Raw genomic sequence first — 18,928 nt, 5'->3', positions numbered from 1 at the left:
AGGCATACACAAAAAATGCATATCGTCCAAACAGGTGTCATGAACGTGATCCTGGACAACTCTATATCCAGGGGAATCTGACAAAATCTGCATTTAGCATCCAGGGCGCTAAAGTATTTTGTCTCAGACATGTCAACAATAACTTGTTCAACCATTCTCAATGGGTGTTGAGGCCTCAGCATTGCCTTGTTGAGGTGCACAGGGTCTATGCATAGTCTGACTGACCCGTCTTTTTGCACTGCAGCTTCAATTTCTGAGACGGACTGTGTTACTTCCTCTATTAAGGTAATTATACCGAGCCTTGTCATACTGTCTAATTCAGCAAGCACTTTGTCCTTCATGGCAACGAGGATGCGTCAGGATGCACAGACTGATGGGACAGTCGACTCATCCAGTTGGATGTGGTAAATGACAGGGAGTTTACTAATGGTATCACAGTCTAACAGATCTGAAAATGACAACTTTCAGGTGTGAAACAAAATGTGTTTACTCAACATGACAAACATAACTAGAATGCAGAACAGAGAAGAGGAACTTCCCAGCATGCATAGCCAATGACCTCACTTCCTGGCAGGTCATACATTTACAACCTCCATTTACAGGTATTGTACTAGTCCAAAAAGCAATAGAAAAACATATGTATTTCAACGCCAGTGGATATGAGTCCTTATTCATTTTCTTAATGCAAGCAGTGCAAAAAGGTGTGTATATCTCTTTAAATGTGCACATGCCCACATTCTCCATCATATATCAAGATCTGTTCATTCTTGAATTAGTTAGAATACATTTGAGAGACAAGGGCACATGTAAAATCCAAAACAGATATGCATTCACCCTAAATTTCACAATAGTCTTAAATACAATTATTTTCTTGCTAGTTCAGAGCAAACAGACACATAAATAGCCAAAAATAAACCTTCCTGCCTGAGAATTAACCAAACTCAGAACAGGTGAAGCTCCACTATATGTAGAACCCGTGGAACTTCCCTGGACAGCACAAAAAAAATAAAAATTGGCAGACTTGCAGTAACACCAACAGGTGTTTGTTCTCTGACCAGCTGTGACCTTGAGCTGAATGACTGCTATATTTACATAGACCAATAACAAGCAAAGCATGACCAAACCCTCCATCCATTCCTAGGTTCTAGAAACCAGAACTTACCAGCTCCCCAATGAAGTAAACTTCCCTGGAAAAAGAAAACGCAATAACATGGGTGAAGTGTAGACCCTCGAGTACTTTTTCAGCCACAACATTAAAACCACCTGCCTAATTGGGTAGATCCCCCTCGTGTCTCCAAAACAGCTCTGACCCCTCGAGGCATGGACTCCACAGGACCTCTAAAGGTGTCCTGTATCTGGCACCAAGACGTTAGCAGCAGATCCTTTAAGTCCTGTAACTTGCAAAGTTGCCTCCATGTCTCAAAGTTTTTTTTCTAGTACATTCCACAGATGCTTGATTGGATTGAAATCTGGGAAATTTGGATGCCAAGTCATTACCTTGAACTCTTTGTTATGTTCCTCAGCCCATTCCAGAACAATGTTTGCAGTGTGGTAGGGCGCATTATCCTGCTGAAAGAGGCCACTGCTATCAGGGAAGTGACTGTTCACTTTCTGCCTAATATATCCCACTCCTTGACAAGGTACCGTTGTAATAAGATGATCAATGTGATCTGTGTATTTTAATTGGAAAAAAATGGAAAAAAACCCTAATTTTTTAAAATGTTTTTTTCTCATTAATGAGTATATTATTAATGTATTTAATATTTTTTTTCTGTGCGTTCTACTGGGATTTTTTACTCTACATATATATTGTACGTATTCTGCAGTGTGCAGTGTCTGTCACAAAACGGCAAGTGCCATAAATACAGAGCATACCTACACTTGTATTTAAAAAGTGACGTTTCTTCAGATTCGCTTGTAGTTGTTGAATACAGATGTGCGTTTGCCCGATTTACATGCGTTTTTTTAAAGAACGCACATTATGTTCATTTTACGTGCCTTAATGGGTCAGGCCCTTTATGTGTAAGGAGTACAAACATTGCTGTCATTTTAAGTAGAGATGCTCAGGCTCGGTTCCTTGAGAACCGAACACACCCGAACTTAGGAGATTCGAGTACCGAGCCAAGTCGGCTCGGTACTTTCGCACTTTTTCGGAATCAAAAACGAGGCAAAATGTCATCGTTACATCATCGGATCTCGGATCTCACAAGTTTTAAAATCTACAAATACTGCCCTCCACGGCGTTCTAGCGTCATTTGAAAGAGAGACACAGAAGGGGTAGCACACTGTGTAGAGCAGTTGGTCAGCCAAGTAGATAGAATTGAAAGAGGAGGGGGTAGCAGTGTTCAAGAAAGTCTACAGTGACATTCAGGAGAGCTCCATTGCTAATTCTCATTGCAGAAAAATACAAATACTAGTGCTGGCAGGGTTGGTGTAATTCTGCAGTCAAATTATACTGTGTTATATAGGTAACACACAAAGAGGAGAGCTCCATTGCTAATTCTCATTACAGAAAAATTCAAATCCTAGTGCTGTCAGGGTTGGTGTAGTTCTGCAGCCAAATTCTACTGTGTTATATATATAAATAGCATATGCTAGTGGTGGCTCAGTGGTTAGCATTGCTGCCTCACAGTACTGGGGTCATGAGATCAATTCTGACCAGGGCCCTAACTGTTTATTTGCTTTCCCCATCACCAGGGATGAAACCCAGCGTCTGGTGATGTCTATGCCTTCCAGACTTCAGGCTGTAATTGACTGCAAAGGATTTGCAACAGAGTATTAAAAAGTGAAAGTTTTGATGTAGGATTGTTTAGTTTGTCCCATTACTTCATCATCATCATCATCATCACCATTTATATAGCGCCACTAATTCCGCAGCGCTGTACATAGAACTCACTCATATCATTCCCTGCCCAATTGGAGCTTACAGTCTAAATTCCCTAATATACCACTAGGCCACTTTTTGGTCCCTTAAAAAGTGGGAGGCACATATAGAAACTGTTGTACTTCCTACACTGTTCACCTGATTTGGATGTAAATGTACGCAAATTAAAGCTGAAAGTCTGCAGTTAAAGCACATTTTGTTAGTTTCATTTTAAATCCATTGTGGTGGTGTATAGAGCCCAAAATACGAGAATTGTGTCGATGTCCCAATATTTATGGACTTGACTGTAGTTGGATATTCATGCAGCAGATATCTAAGGGGATGCAGCTTGTAGGGAGCCAGCAATGTGCCCCTGCAGTATTATTATTATTAATTTTTTTATTTATAGGGCGCCACTAGGTGTCCGTAGCGCCGTACAGGGACAAACGAAATTACAATACGAGGTGAGACCGCACAGTACAGTAAACAATAAGCACAGTAACTCAGTGAGCTCAAAGCACAGCTAGAGAGGGCGGTGGAGGGGAGAGGGGAAGGTCCGCCAGCGACGGAGTCCAAGAGGGAAGGCACGGATGACAGGGAGACCCCCAAGGGGAGAGGAGGGAGCGAGAGGGGACGGGGGGAAGAGGGTCCTCAAGGAGGAGGACTAAGTAGCTGGAGAGCAGAGTTAACAGTGGTAAAGACAGGAGGAGAGAATACCCTGCTCAAAGGAGCGTACAATCTAAGGGGTGGGGTAGACAGACAGAGAGACACGGGGGGAGATGGAGGAATGGAGGATAAGGATAAGGGAAGGGCAAGGAGGGGAAGAGGCAGAAGAAAAGGTAGGAAATTAAGTGGGAGACTGGAAGGCTTTAAGAAAAAGGTGGTTTTTTAAAGCCCGTTTGAAACTGGACAGATTAGGGGAAGTTCTGATGGAGGGAGGGAGCTTGTTCCAGTGGAGGGGGTCAGTGAACATCTCTAATCGGAACAGTAACACTTCTAAGTCCTGACACTACCACTTTAGGATCAGCTCATTAATTACACATTTGTCTTTTAAACTATTGCTCATTCCAGCCTCATTTATATTTAATTTAATCAAGAGAGTGAGGGGACATCATGACTGAAGCAGATTGTATGTGTCACTTTTGTGTGTATTAGTAAGCATACGATAGTAGAAAAACTATCCAATTAAAGGTATAGGCCAACCCTCGAGCACCTTGAAAAATAAAGTCCTTTTGTGCTGTTAAAGAGGCTCTACAGCTACTTACAAACCAGAGAATGTCCCTGTAATGTGTCTGCTTCACCCTTTCAATCCCCCTTAAATATCTCATCTAGCAAACCGAAATCTTGCTTTGCATGTGGCCACAATTCATGGCCTGGCCGTTTTTTATCTTGGAATGCCCAGACTTACCCAGTTTGTCTCATCATAGCACCCTTTGTTGATGCCACTTTGATGCAAAGATTTATGGACCTCCTGGGAACAATAGATGCATCTGCAGAATATGGCCCTTGATATCACAAACCTGAATTGTGCTGTAACACATTTTTGACTGTTAGTAACTTAGAGAACATTATATAAAATAAATCCTTAATATTCATATCCAAATCCAATACAAACATTAACTTAACTTACTAAACATTGGACAGCAAAACATCTTTATGAAAAAATCAACAACTTTTTTTTTAATTAGAAAAACTGCAAGTATATTGGCAATATTAAGAAATAAAAACAACACTGGTAACAGGACACACGAGGACATCAGATTGTTGACCTACAACTTGAGACAAGCTTGAGCCTTTTCCAGTATCTCTTTTCTAATTTTGGGGTATGTGGGATGATCTTTAAGGACCTGAAAAAAACAACAAGAACACATGTGGGTTAATCTATTGCACAGGAGTGGATATATATAATAAGTACAGTGCACACGAGTGGATATGTGTAATAAGTACAGTGCACAAGAGTGAATATATATATAAGTACAGTGCAGAGGAGAGGATATATATAATAAGTACAGTGCACACAAGTGGATATCTGTAAGTACAGTGCAGAGCAGAGGATATATATAATAAGTACAGTGCACAGGTGTGGATATGTGTAATAAGTACAGTGCACAAGAGTGGATATGTATAAGTACAGTGCAGAGGAGAGGATATATATAATAAGTACAGTGCAGAGGAGTGTATATGTATAGTAAGTACAGTGCACAGGTGTGGATATGTGTAATAAGTACAGTGCACAAGAGTGGATATGTATAATACATTTTCAATTTATTGCCTCCGTGGTGTTTCCACCGGCCGCAAAGCGTGAGGAATATCGTGTTTTAGACTGTCATATTACTACTGCTGCAGTTTCTCTGCATGCTGAGATTAACCTGTTTGGCCAGTGAATATCTGTGGAAACCAGGAGAGCTCATTACTTTTTGTATGCAAAACCGCTTGTTGTCTGCTTACGAAAGGACTTTCATTGCTCCAATGTGCTATAGCGGTTGTCTGCACGCTATAAAGTATCATAAAAACCATACAAGCTTGAGGAATATCGTGTTATTGACTGTCATATTATTATTGCTGCAGTCTCTTTCTATGCTAAGATTAACCTGTTTGGCAGGATAATATTTGTGGTAATCAGGAGAGCACCCATTCCTTATTGTATATATTTACCAGCTTGTTCTGTTCTCCGGGAGTCAGAAGTTTATTATTATTAATAATAATATGGCGATATACATTTGACAATATTTGGTGTTCAGTATTGTGTGTATACTGCAGTTATATATACTGTATGCATATTGTTATTTTAGCTGTTTATTATTCAATTGACTATTAATAAATATTACCTGTTGGATACAGCGCCCCTTTATTGTTTTTGATACTTTTTGTTATATTGGCAGATTCAGATATCTGCGGTCCATCACTGTATACTATTAATTCTTGATTCCTAGTGCCCAAGAAATGTTTGTATTTTATGTATAATAAATACAGTACACAACAGTGGATATTTATAATAATAGTAATAAGAAGAAGAACAGTGTAGCACTTACTTTATGACATATATCGATGGCATTCACATACTTCTTGTCTTTTAGATAATTAAAAGCAAGCCTGAATCCTGGAAACATAAAGGAATGTGTATGCATACATATTATTATTATTATTCTTATTCTTATTCTTATTATTATTATTATTATTATTATTAACAATTATTTATATAGTGCCAGCATATTCTGCAGAGCTTACAACTGGAAACAAAGTAAACAACGAGACTGGGTATAACAGACAGACAGAGATAGGAGGGCCCTGCTCACCAGCTTACATCACTAGTATACACACACACACACGTACACATTAGTGGCAAAGAAATGAGTGGACAGTTAAAATATGAGAGGACATAAGATGTGATTTGCTTTATATGAACCACGTACTGCTAGTATGTTGAAAATGATTTATTCTAAGCATTGTCATTTACTGTTATTTACACTAGTGGTAGTTTATTGAAATCAGATTTTGGTGTAAATTGTAGGAGGGCACTAGAACAGTTTTTACTTGTTTCTTGAACCATTGGTAATGAACCCCACCTCCCCCTTCCCCAGTGTGGTATTACTCTGTACAACTAGCAGCTTTTCAGCATTTCGCTTTTATCTTTAACGTCATTATTTAAAGTGTACCTGTTGCCTACACCAGAGGAAGCAGCTATTTTGTGAACTGAACCAATTTGCTGCATTCTCATGTACGCCTGTAGAGACATGTACGCCTGTTGAGACATGTGCGCCTGTTGAGACATGTGCGCCTGTAGAGACATGTGCGCCTGTAGAGACATGTGCGCCTGTAGAGACATGTGCGTCTGTAGAGACATGTGCGCCTGTAGAGACATGTGCGCCTGTAGAGACATGTGCGCCTGTAGAGACATGTGCGCCTGTAGAGACATGTGCGCCTGTAGAGACATGTACGCCTGTAGAGACATGTGCGCCTGTAGAGACATGGACGCCTGTAGACACATGTATGCCTGTACATGAGAATGCAGCAAATCACTACGAACGTGATGCATAACCAGGCCCAGCGCTCCCATTAGGCAACCTTAGGCAGTTGCCTAGGGCGCCGGGACCTGCAGGGCGCCGCTGCCGCTGACTAGATTTGAAAATCTAGTCAGCGGAGGGAAGTGGGAGAGAGGTGCCACTTGCAATTCATTTCGATGCGCCCGGGCTGCCCGGCGCATAGCACACCTGATCACTGACGATAGTGATCAGGTGACAGGTCTTTACCCGGCGGCGCCTGTGCTGTACTGCATTATCACACTGTCAGTGACAGACAGTGTGAATAAAGTTCTTTCCCCCTTCCCTCCCAGCATGCATCGCTCCGCCTCCTGTGTGAAGAAGGCGAGGAGCAGCCATAGGAAAGAAAGAAAAGAAAAGAGAAAAGAAGAGAGGTGAAGAAAAGAGAAGATAAGAAAAGAAAAGAGAAGAGGTTTGAAGAGCCCCCCTGCATCTACTGAAGAGGCTTCAGGAGAAAAAAGAGCGAGGTAAATAAAATCGAATTATTTATTTATTTATTTAGTGTTTTCGGCGGGGGCGGCGGGGCATGGGGGGAGGGGGGCGGGGGCGTTGAATTTTTGCCTAGGGCGCCTAGAACCCTAGCACCGGCCCTGCGCATAACTCATGATATTGCGTCAGCCTACAGAAAGGTTGTCTTAACAGGGTGAAGGTGAGCATTTTAATTATTTAATGCAGAGAGTATATATGGATAGTTCAAAGCCCAGTAATATATTACTACTATATTTATTTTATATCCTACAGAAGTAATTATTATTTTAGTTTTCCCAGATTGAAGGTGTGGATGGTGTGTTGTGGTGTAATGATGTCATCACAGAAAGTATGACTAGTGTAAGAACCTCACCAATCTGATGTCACAATATGGCGAGACTGTGGAACAAATATATGTAACAGAGATCATGCCATAGTTATGGCTGGTACATAAGTGTCTTATAATTCATTCCTACAGGATGCTTGTGTGCGCGCAGTCTACATAGAACAAAATTACTACAAATAATGCGCATAAAAAAAGATATAAATATTTTGCAGTTTCCAAATAACATACCTACAGCCGAATTGGACTGACTGCTGTAATTCCAGGCAAGTTTGTAGTTCTCTGCGGCATCTTTATATGACTGTTCCTTCTCCATAATGAAGCCGAGGTATTCATAAGCTTTACAACAAGACTAGAATCAAGAAACACATTAGTTACTTTAACATAAGTCACTGGGTTTTGCCTTTAATAAAATAACTGTTTAAAATGTGGCCGACAAAATAGCAGAAAATCACAATTTCAGGAATCCGCAGATAATACATTTACCCCCATATAGTATTTAGATGTGAATCTAGTATAATTTAATCATATACTGGGCCCTGCAATGGCAGAGTATTAAAAAGGTTAAATGTGGTTTAAAATGACCATTGTACACCATAGTAACCAGTCATAATAGACAGTATGATATATATCGGTGCTTCCTTTGTCATGGTGCACAGCTCTAGCTCTATCAACATGGAGCCAAGCAGTTCCACTGACCACTTCGGTCACAACAACTAGTGGTTTCATCAATAGAAACTGCTGCTGTACAAATAGAAGCTGGTGCAGTTTCAATGGGAAACCACTGTGACTTCTGTACATAAGTTCATGGTGATTTCACTGGGCAGAACTATCACAATGTCATTGGATGAATAAGCAGTGCGTCCTCTGCATTGTAACCACCAGTGATAGAGAGAGGAAATGCAGGGAGGAGGGAAGAGATTGAGGCAAGGTATGTATGTTTATCTTGTATGTAATTGAATATGTATGTGAATATATAGGGAGGAATTCAATTGTCCACAATGGGCCTCGGAGAGTCTCTATAATGGACGCAAAGGCAATCAGTGGCGATGAACCAATGCAGATTTTTCTTCGCAAGGCAACATCACACCCCATAGAGGTGCCAGGAAAATCCGTGATTTTAGGGTACCCGGAAATGTACACAGCATTGTGGTTGTGTTTGTCGGCACATTGTGGACAACCGAATTCCCCCCTTAAAGTCTAAGATGTGTGCACTACATATAATATATTATACTATAAACTCTATCTTTTAACCCCATCATCACCCCGTTCCATCTTTTAACCCCATCATTACCCCCTTCCATCTTTTAACCTCATCATCACCCCCTTCCATCTTTTAACCTCATCATCTTTCCCTTCCATCCTTTAATCCAATCATCACCCCTTCAATATTTTAATCCCATCATCACCACCTTCCATCTTTTAACCCCTTCCATCCTTTAACTCCAACATCACCCCCTTCCATCTTTTAACCTCATCATCACCCCTTCCATCCTTTAACCTCATCATCACCCCCTTCCATCCTTTAATCCCATCATCACCCCTTCCATCTTTAAACCCCATCATCACCCCCTTCCATCCATTAACCCCATCATCACCCCTTCCATCTTTTAACCTCATCATCATCCCCTTCCATCCTTTAATCCCATCATCACCCCTTCCATATTTTAATCCCATCATCACCACCTTCCATCTTTTAACCCCATCATCACCCCCTTCCATCCTTTAACCCCAACATCACCCCCTTCCATCTTTTAACCCCAACATCATCACCTTCCATCCTTTAACCTCATCATCTTTCCCTTCCATCTTTTAACCCCATCACCACCCCCTTCCACCCTTTAACCCCAACATCACCCCTTCCATCTTTTAACCCCAACATCACCCCCTTCCATCTTTTAACCCCAACATCACCACCTTCCATCTTTTAACCTCATCATCTTTCCCTTCCATCCTTTAACCCCATCATCACCTCCTTCTGACTTTTAACCCCATCATCACCCCCTTCCATCTTTTAACCCCGCCAGCACCCCTTTCCATCTTTTAACCTCATCATCACCCCTTTCATCTTTTAACCCCAACATCACCCCCTTCCATCTTTTAACCCCAACATCACCCCTTCCATATTTTAATCCCATCATCACCGCCTTCCATCTTTTAACCCCTTCATTAACATTCACCTCCATTATCATTCCCCCTTACTGTTTTATATTGTCATGGCCAGCTTTTAATTTTGTGCTATGCACACCACCATACATTAACATTGCACACAAGTCATCCATCGGCAGAATTTTGCTCACCCAAACAAATTCAATTAGCGTGTTTACAAAATTAGAGGAAACATTAATGGAGATTCCTACACTGTAAAAGCTTAGGAATCGTATTGGTTAATACTAGTGTATTATGGGTTTCACTCTTATGTTACTATATCTCTGTTTTCCTTAATACCTTATTGAATTTAAGGCAGCGTTTCAGCAGGTCTGTTGCCATGTCATATTTTCCTGATTTAATATACACATCAGCAAGCAGCAGCCAGCTCTTCTCGAGATCATCAGCGTCTTCCAAGGTCCAGTGAGCTTTGGACAATCGCTTTAGCTGGTTCCTTGCTCGGGGAGTTTGCTTGAGAATCATGTAAGCTTGGGCTACTGCCAGGAGAGTTGAGACATTCTCTTTCTACAAGCATAAGTGATATAACGCACATCAATTTTAAGGATACATTTGTGCCCCAGCTTACAGAATAGTGGGGATGAGGGGATTTGTCATCTCTCTAAATAACTTTAGACTCTATATTGAGACATACAGTACAATGAATGGACTGTAGAATGCACTGAAGAGATCACTGCTCTAAAAGAAGTATAAATGTGTGGGCCAGTTATTATTCCTGAAAAGTGCCACAGACTAATTAACCTGTGGCAGGCAGGTTACTGGGCTCAGATCCCTCTAACTAAAATTTCCTTTATGTATACTGTATGTATGTTTTATTTAATTGTAGCATGTATGGAGGATCTTTTATTCCCTATTTGTTAGTGTAAAATTCATCAGAGACAGACACATAATGCAATATGTTAGGACAGCAGGTACTCACATGTAACAACTTACATTGAAGGAAAGGAAACTCTTCAGTGAATAATCATATTTACCATATTACAATTTATTTTTTGGGGGGAAATGTGTAATCCACATATTCTATAGAACATACATTACCTCAGTGGTAGCCATTTCAGTGAATGTAGTGAGCGCAGATTCCACGTTGGCCTTGTCTTTGGTGGCCATCAAGCAGTAGCTCTGCAACATTGTCAGCTGGTTCTGCCCCTGTGCAGAGCGAGGGTGGAACTCCTTCAGCAATTTTTGAGCTGTCCGGACACCCAACTTCTCTAAATCCCTCCTGTCCCCTAAGGCACTGAACCAGACATGGATCCAAGGTGAACATTGTGTTTCTATCCACTGTTCTACACATTCAATGATTAACTGACAAACACTAGAGTTGTCATACCTATGGATAAGTTTATCAAGCTGCGAGTTTGAAAAGTGGAGATGTTGTCTGTAGCAACCAACCAGACTCTAGTTATAATTTATTTAGTACAATATACAAAATGATAGCTAGAATCTGATTGGTTGCTATAGGCAACGTCTCCACTTTTTAAACCCACCGGAAAATCACAGCTTGATAAATTTACCCCCTAGTGCTCATTTGAAGAGTGGTGCCTTACAGTTTTATCTAGCAGTATGTATCAGAATGCAGCCTATCATATCACTGGGAACCAGTACTCCACACAAATTGGTTATAAAGTGATACCACTGGTTTTGAGTGGATTATCTCCTTAATATTTATTCAACAAACAAAACGGCTACTTCTACTGTGTATAGATAACAAGTGCTCTTACATTGTGGAGTTGCAGCCTTGAGGCTCCGGTTGTCATAGAATGTTTTTAACTCTTTCATTTCTATGGCACTGTAGGCAAATTAAACTTTGGTATAAATGACCAACATTGTCATACATTTGGGAAAGCACTGTAGCAACATTGTGTTAGAGTACGGATGTCCCATGACAATTTCCTCAGCATGTTCTAAAGAACTGGTGAGCACCACTCACATACAACATATTACATGAGGGCTGAGATAAATAAGTATTACAAAACTACATTGTACCTGTCATCTACATCCAGGTTGTCAAACACTTCCCCACCCACGATCTCATTGTCTGGGTTTAGACAGATCTGAATCATATTAGTGATGGCTTTTTGACCCCAGTCACTGTCTTTGCGAGACTTATTGAAATATGTCAGAGCCTCGTTAGGTTGTCCTATGTGCCTGAAATGGAAAATGCAGCGAATAAGGACATTTTATTCAATTGCAGCATGTATGTAGATTATGAGAGTATGATATTTTGCCTCTTTATCCTTTGACTTAAGCTGGGTACACACTACACAGTTTTCAACCAATAATCGGCTAAATCAGCCGACATACGACCACTCGTTCAAAAGTCGGGTCAGTGTGTGCAGTGACACGATGGTCGAAAGTCTGCCCAAATGGACGATTGTCGCCTCATTTGGTTGGTCGTACCGTTTAATATTTTCGTTCCAATCTCGTTTCCGCTGTGTAGTGTGTATAAACTGCCGACCGATAAACAACAGTGAGTACGAAATTACATTCATTGCTCACGACAACATGGCTGTAAAAAGTCGCTAACGTGAGGTCCGCTCTTCCCTTTATCGTCCTAAACATGGCTAGTGTGTATGCAGTCCATGGACCGAGCGATCAGAACATCGATCGCATGTAAAATCGCTCGGCATAAAAAGTTGGTCGAAATTTCTGTAGTGTGTACCCAGCTTAACATAATGGTCAAAAAAGTGATTGTTTGTTATGTATAGTGGGGGTGCATCTTATTCCCCCATTGCTCTAAGGTGTATTCAGCACCACTGGAAGCTAAAAAGCACCTCCGTGTAAGGATCCCTATGGAGAACAGCCTGGTGAACATGAATGCAGGGTGGACCATGAAAGCACTTAAAAAGTCATATGCAATACTAGTACATGTATTATTGTTATGCTTTTATATCCCACCCTGTGTTTGCTTTGAATGTGCTTGTGGACTGTCAGGCCGTTCCTCACAGGCATCAATGATTTATTTTATCTAGTGCTATGTGTCTATGTGACTGATCTCATTACAAGAGACTAGAAAAGTGGCCACATTTACGTATCCTAAAAAAACAAGTTGCTACAATAATAAACTAGAACTGGAGATGTTTGTCATTTGCATTTATATTTGCAGATGAGTGGAAGCTGTTCTCTGCTAATGGCCTTTTGAGACCCAGATAGTCTCAACACTGTGTGCTTCAAAAGGTTTAAAGAAAGTCTCATATACAGAAGATACAGGTAATCCTCAGCTGCCCATGCAAGGGCAGGTGGTTTTGTGCCAAAGTGATCCAACATGGTCGTTCTAACCAATCAAAATCAAATTACCATCTGTAATGCAAAATAATGAAACTTCTATAAAACAGTCCATTTACCAGCAATAAAGGCCTTTACAGTAATTATATTCAGGTTCCAGCGCAGTCCTTGAAGAATTTGCTAACGCCATGTCAAAGAACTGTGGAGCTTCAGTAAGTTTTCCACTTCTTTTTAGTATGTCAATTAATTTACCCAGGACGGTGAAGTTATCTGGAGTGGATAAACACAATCAATCATAAGATATTGTGATATATACACATGGTACACATGACACATACACGATGCATAAACAACATACATGATACATACTTGATACACCCATGACTTTTGAACACACCAAGGAGTAGATAGCCCATAGCGACCAATCAGATTCAAACTATCATTTTCTAGAATGTACTATCTAGGCTAGACTCTGATTGGTTGCTATGGACTTTTCTTTTTCTTTAGTTTTAGTAAATCTATCCCTAAGGGTCATTTACAAAAGTCCAAAAATGTGCCTTGTGCAGTGCAAATGACATTTACATCTGTCTTGCATGAATGCACCCAGTTTAATGCAATGTGTGCTATTCTGCAACTGTGCTCATATATAACTTTGCAAATAACAGAATTGGTGGAGAAGCATGTAACATTTTAATTGTTAGCAGAACAAAGTTACTGTGTACAAAACATGCAAAACACAAATACATTATTTATACTTTTATGCATTAAATTCTTAAGTTAATTTTAATATGCTCTCACCTGGTGTTTTTTTCAGAACCTGATGAAAGTATTCTATAGCTTTCTCATATTCCTGTTTTCGAAACATGATGTCTGCCATCATCTAGCAGACAATAAAACACATTAGAGATATCTATAATAAGAATAATGATACGGTGTATGACTATAAGTGTGCATGTGTGTAGAAAATTACCAAGAAATATGTTGATTTTTAAATGTATTCCGAATATTAAAACACAAGTTATATAAAACATAAGAACACTATAATAATAAATATAAAAACTTAATAAAAAAATAACCGAATAATATAAAAACCGTCAATCACGCTAGCATCTACAAGTTTTTGTAGCAGAATTCTGAGACAAACTAATGACACACTATAATCTATATACTACAAATAATGGGCCACTGCAGTACACTTTTATTTGAGCAAATGCGTCTACTAATCCATTTAGCGCATAGAAAGGAGTGTGCCTATATTCTGGCTTTTGAAACTACACTGGGAACAGTATTCTGTACGTTTGTGGTATTGCAGATCTGGCTGGAAATGAGCATGGTGGAAAATTTAAATCTTCACTCTAAGGCTAGCCTAATACCCCTTCATTATTATTTTTTTTAACTATTTATTTTGAAAAATAGCAATCATGTACAGATAAGAATCAACAATTAGTACATTTGCAGGGCAAGAAACAAAAACAGAGAACAATACTTATCATGGGCACATGTCAATGAAACAGAAAATATTTGAGTAGCAAATATACAAAATAGCTAGAGGCTATCAATAAACAGACAGATAAGTATACAATTGTTATCCAGAATACTCAAGAAACTATAACATATTATAACAATATAATGTGGGGGGGGGGGCACTGGTTGCCACCGAGAGTGAAAGAAAAAGTGGACATACTTCCTTTTATCCACACAATTCCTTACCCTTATCTTACCCCTTTTAAGAAGAGAAACAAATAAATAGAAGAGGGGCAAGAAAAGTTTCAAAGGAGATTACTACTTAGATTCTCTGGGAAGGGAAACAGCATCAAGAGTCAAGAGTCAGGCCACCTATGAACATAGGGATCCTTTTTAGGAGGAATGAGTTGGTACAAAAGGTATGGGGTTATAAGTGAAGCCAAGGAGCCCAAATCTGGTGGAATTTATTATCCTTATCGTGCAGGTGGTATGTAATCTGTTCACCCCTTCATTAATTTTAATGTTTCACATTTGGTCCTATAATGCTGCTTGTTCCAGCTTTATTTATGTATTAAATTTATCATGAGTGAGAAGGGGCATTGGTACTGTACATGTGTCACTACTGTACATGTCAGTGCTTTTATATCATGGACCGAAATATGCCTAAAAATGCTCACGAAAGGTGGAATTAGCATCCCCATAAAGTATCAGCCCAGGCCTGATTTCTGCAGGTTCTGATGATGTGCAAAAATCAAAATGTCCTGATCTTCTAACAGGTGATCATAAACTTTCTAGACAATGCCATCTTGGCATGAAGTTCAATACAAGAAGAAGTTGTCATTTGTGCTGCAGGTCCACATTTTCATAAGTGACCTCTCTGATATTCAGTAGATGTTGTATCATTTCAGCAACGTGTGGTGCTTACAGAGCTGCAACTTTCTAATGTGACAGAGATATAGTATTTGCATTGACTCTTCTGGCTAGAAAAATGTGACACCAAATTAATACACAATACACAAATTAATAACCTCAGTTGTCAGAGAAACAAAAGTATGCACCATCCCCTACTAGTAGGCCCAGTCTCTCCACTCTCTACTAAACTACAGTACCAGTGGTTTGGAGACAAAGGGAGTCTACCCTATCACACTTCAGTTGTCAGTATGGCGTATTGAAAAAGTCAAGCTTTAAGAGAGGTTAAGAGAGGTTAAATGGATTGAAAAACAACAAGAAAAAAACCCTTTAGGAGCTCTTAACTGCCTGCCTAATGAAAGATTTCTGTTAGTGAAGTCATAGCACTTTGCATCCTACAGAGCACTATGCCCCAAGTGTCTGAGTCCCCAACCATCAATTAAGAAAGGAACTTTAATCGTAGATCAAAGATTCTAATCTCTATCAAAAGTTTAGCTCCTGTTTTTGTATATATCATTCCACGTAGATATGTATCTTCTGCATTTCTTACAAATTTTGACATAAATATTAAGGAACAAGATTAATGTCTTAGCTTGGCTATATATTATTCTGTCTACTTATTGGTTTTAATATTGACCATATGCTGTAAATTGACACTGAAAGCATTCAACACTATACTTACCATTGTAGCATCATCTTTATATCTTGAATCCTTAATGAGGATATTACACTGCGCTTCACAGGAATCCAAGTCGTCCATTATTAGAAAAAGACGAGACAACTTCAGCATCACCTGCAAAATGTAAGGTAGAGATCTATACAAAAGTAATTAATTCTTGAAAACCTGAGATACTATATTTAGGAATAAAACCACCCAAAGCTGAAAATTAGTTCTGGTTGGTGTTAAAACAGGATTTTGAACTTATGTTAAATCCATTTCTCTGATTTTATAGGGGGACCATGAGTATAGAGGCTGGTCCAGGAGACAAATTGAATTCTGGATAAATTCTGAAAGCTCCTCCCCTCTCTTTATCCCCTCCAATCATAACAACAACAATAACAGTATATGCACAGCACCAGCTCCATCAATCCCATAAACAATGAGCCTCCCGAGAGCTCAAATAATCCAGGAATACTTTTCATCTATTACTCAGACTTCCTTCACACATATTGGTATTGCTGATGTCCGTCCTCCATGAACTCCCTTTCAAATAACTTTAAAGTTCACAGAGAAGAGATATCACCACCACTGCTCCCTGTTCAAAACTGCCAAGTGGTAGGAGAGTGGTTTGTATGGCTGGACAGTTCGATCCCCTGTGGGACCAGGTAAGTAGGCTTAGTGGTTAGCACTTCTGTCTTACAGCACTGGGGTCATGAGTTCAATTCCCAACCATGACCTTATCTGTATGGAGTTTGTATGTTCTCCCCGTGTTTGCGTGGGTTTCCTGCGGGTGCTCCGGTTTCCTCCCACACTCCAAAAACATACTGGTAGGGTAATTGGCTGCTAACAAATTGACCCTAGTCTCTGTCTGTCTGTCTGTGTGTGAGTATGTTAGGGAATTTAGACTGTAAGCTCCAATGGGGCAGCGACTGATGTGAATGAGTTCTCTGTACAGCGCTGTGGAATTAGTGGCGCTATAAAAATAAATGATGATGATGATAAAATATCATAACGTAGTGAATGCCAACTAAAACTACATTTTCTGTTTTGTGTGGAAATCGTAAAAGTTAAAGTGTACCTGCTGCCGTCATGCAGAGGAGGTGTCCAATTTGTGAATTCAGCCCATAAATTTATTACGAAGCAGAGGCGAATGAATATTGGCCACGAAGGCTCAAGTGGTTTCAGCACAGAATTCTATTATTTAACACAATACAGCGGTAATTCCTGAAAACACTTCTAAAAGACTTGTCATTACAGAATAACATTGTTTCCATTAACTAAATGATAAACCCAACTTCTGAGCCCAAAATGCTGGAGATAGGAGCTCATGTGGAATAAGATAAATGATCAAAAATACTTACTTTGTTATCTGTGTCAGAGTATTTCATTGCTTCACTGTAGTATTTCAGAGTATTTTGGTAATCCTTTTCATCTAAGTAATGTTCAGCAAGTTGTACACAGATTTTAGAAGCCATTTGCAGCTGTACTGTGATCATATCTGGTTGTTCAAGAGAGGTTCGCTTTAATATTCTGGTCTGGATGTCCAGAGCCTGGAAGAACCAGAGGTCATTACATTATGTAATTCCAACTTGATTTTTAAAAAAGAAAATAACATGTTTATATAGAGTAATGTGACTTTAGCATTCACTGCTAACACTGTTACATGTCATACGCTTTCTATAAGTTATCGTGGGATTTAGGTATACAAAATTGAACGCCTTTTGCAAATGCTTCTGCTTTAGAGTTGCACACGTCTTGAAATAACTAAATTCACTTTCTTAGTGCATCTTTTCTTACATGTGTTCGGAGCACAAATGCTTCTACTTCGTAATAAGCTCTTACATGTATACATTATGGCTAATGTCAGAAATTTACTTGACTTGCACTCAATTAAAAATATAAAATTCACATTTTGGAAGAACAAAAACTGTTTGGGAGACCGAAATGTAAATGAATACCTTCCGGACATATGTGAGGGGCCACCAAAAAACTGATTTAGTGCCCTTCAAGGAGCAAATTCAAATGCACAATGCATCTTACATATAACAAACAAGACATTAGAGCACAATAATTACACAATCAAAAAATAATAGGAACGAGGGTGCTGTTCCAAAAAGCTTACAATGTGATAGATATTGAGAATTCTATCTATGCAATGTATCAATTTAGGCTGAAGTAATAATGTTTGGCACCAACATTACCTTGTTTAAAGTTTCAACCAACTCTTCTTTTTTATAGTTTTTGTATGTTCGTCCAAGTAATATAAGAAACTTGACATCATTAACCAATGAAGGCAAGTCAGAAACTAAGAGGAAATTAGAAACACTATATTATAATTATACAATGTAATTAAACATGACCAGCCTCTGTACATAATGTCCTGTTTACTAAATTAATATTATCATAAGTACAACTTTTTATATTTCAGAGTTGGACACATTGTTCATAGGTCTGTAGGTAAGGTTTGTAGAGCCGTGCGTTATAGGCAGAACCAAAAGACAGATGAACTTCCAGTGTGCCCACTGGCATCTGGCAGCATGTGGACAGTCGGTGGTGCTACTATTAATAATGTAAAATGTCCAGGCTGACTCTGGTGTTCAGATGAATGGGTCAAGCCTGATTTAGGTAAGGGACTGATCATCGGTTTACCGACCCACAAACCTGCGTGTAAAAACTTCTAAAAGTTGGGAGCCATTGCCTGTCCTTACACTGCTGTGTTCCTGTGTTCAATTATTTTTTTCATTTGCCTCCCAGCTGTCGTGCGTTGAGCCCAGCTTTCCTGAATCATCTGC

At 39.5% G+C, this 18,928-nt stretch overlaps 1 protein-coding gene across 2 annotated transcripts in view; it reads right to left on the bottom strand.

Moving 5' to 3' along the window:
- Positions 1-4,516: 4,516 nt before the first annotated feature.
- Positions 4,517-18,928, bottom strand: part of TTC21A (tetratricopeptide repeat domain 21A) — a 74,640-nt gene continuing 60,228 nt past the window's right edge. For both annotated transcript variants that reach the window (XM_075212170.1, XM_075212171.1), the window contains exons 20-30: positions 18,338-18,441; positions 17,498-17,686; positions 16,158-16,268; positions 13,901-13,982; positions 13,222-13,372; positions 11,864-12,025; positions 10,919-11,114; positions 10,163-10,387; positions 7,946-8,066; positions 5,896-5,963; positions 4,517-4,710 (exon numbers count right to left, since the gene is read on the bottom strand). In XM_075212170.1, the coding sequence (XP_075068271.1) occupies positions 4,633-4,710; positions 5,896-5,963; positions 7,946-8,066; positions 10,163-10,387; positions 10,919-11,114; positions 11,864-12,025; positions 13,222-13,372; positions 13,901-13,982; positions 16,158-16,268; positions 17,498-17,686; positions 18,338-18,441 (1,487 nt within the window). In that variant the 3' untranslated portion in view covers positions 4,517-4,632. The remainder of the gene's footprint in view (positions 4,711-5,895; positions 5,964-7,945; positions 8,067-10,162; positions 10,388-10,918; positions 11,115-11,863; positions 12,026-13,221; positions 13,373-13,900; positions 13,983-16,157; positions 16,269-17,497; positions 17,687-18,337; positions 18,442-18,928) is intronic.

The sequence above is a fragment of the Mixophyes fleayi genome, chromosome 5 (assembly GCF_038048845.1).
Source record: "Mixophyes fleayi isolate aMixFle1 chromosome 5, aMixFle1.hap1, whole genome shotgun sequence".
In the NCBI taxonomy this organism is placed as follows: domain Eukaryota; kingdom Metazoa; phylum Chordata; class Amphibia; order Anura; family Limnodynastidae; genus Mixophyes; species Mixophyes fleayi.
Note: the sequence above shows the minus strand (reverse complement) of the source record. Positions and strands in the feature narration are given on the sequence as shown.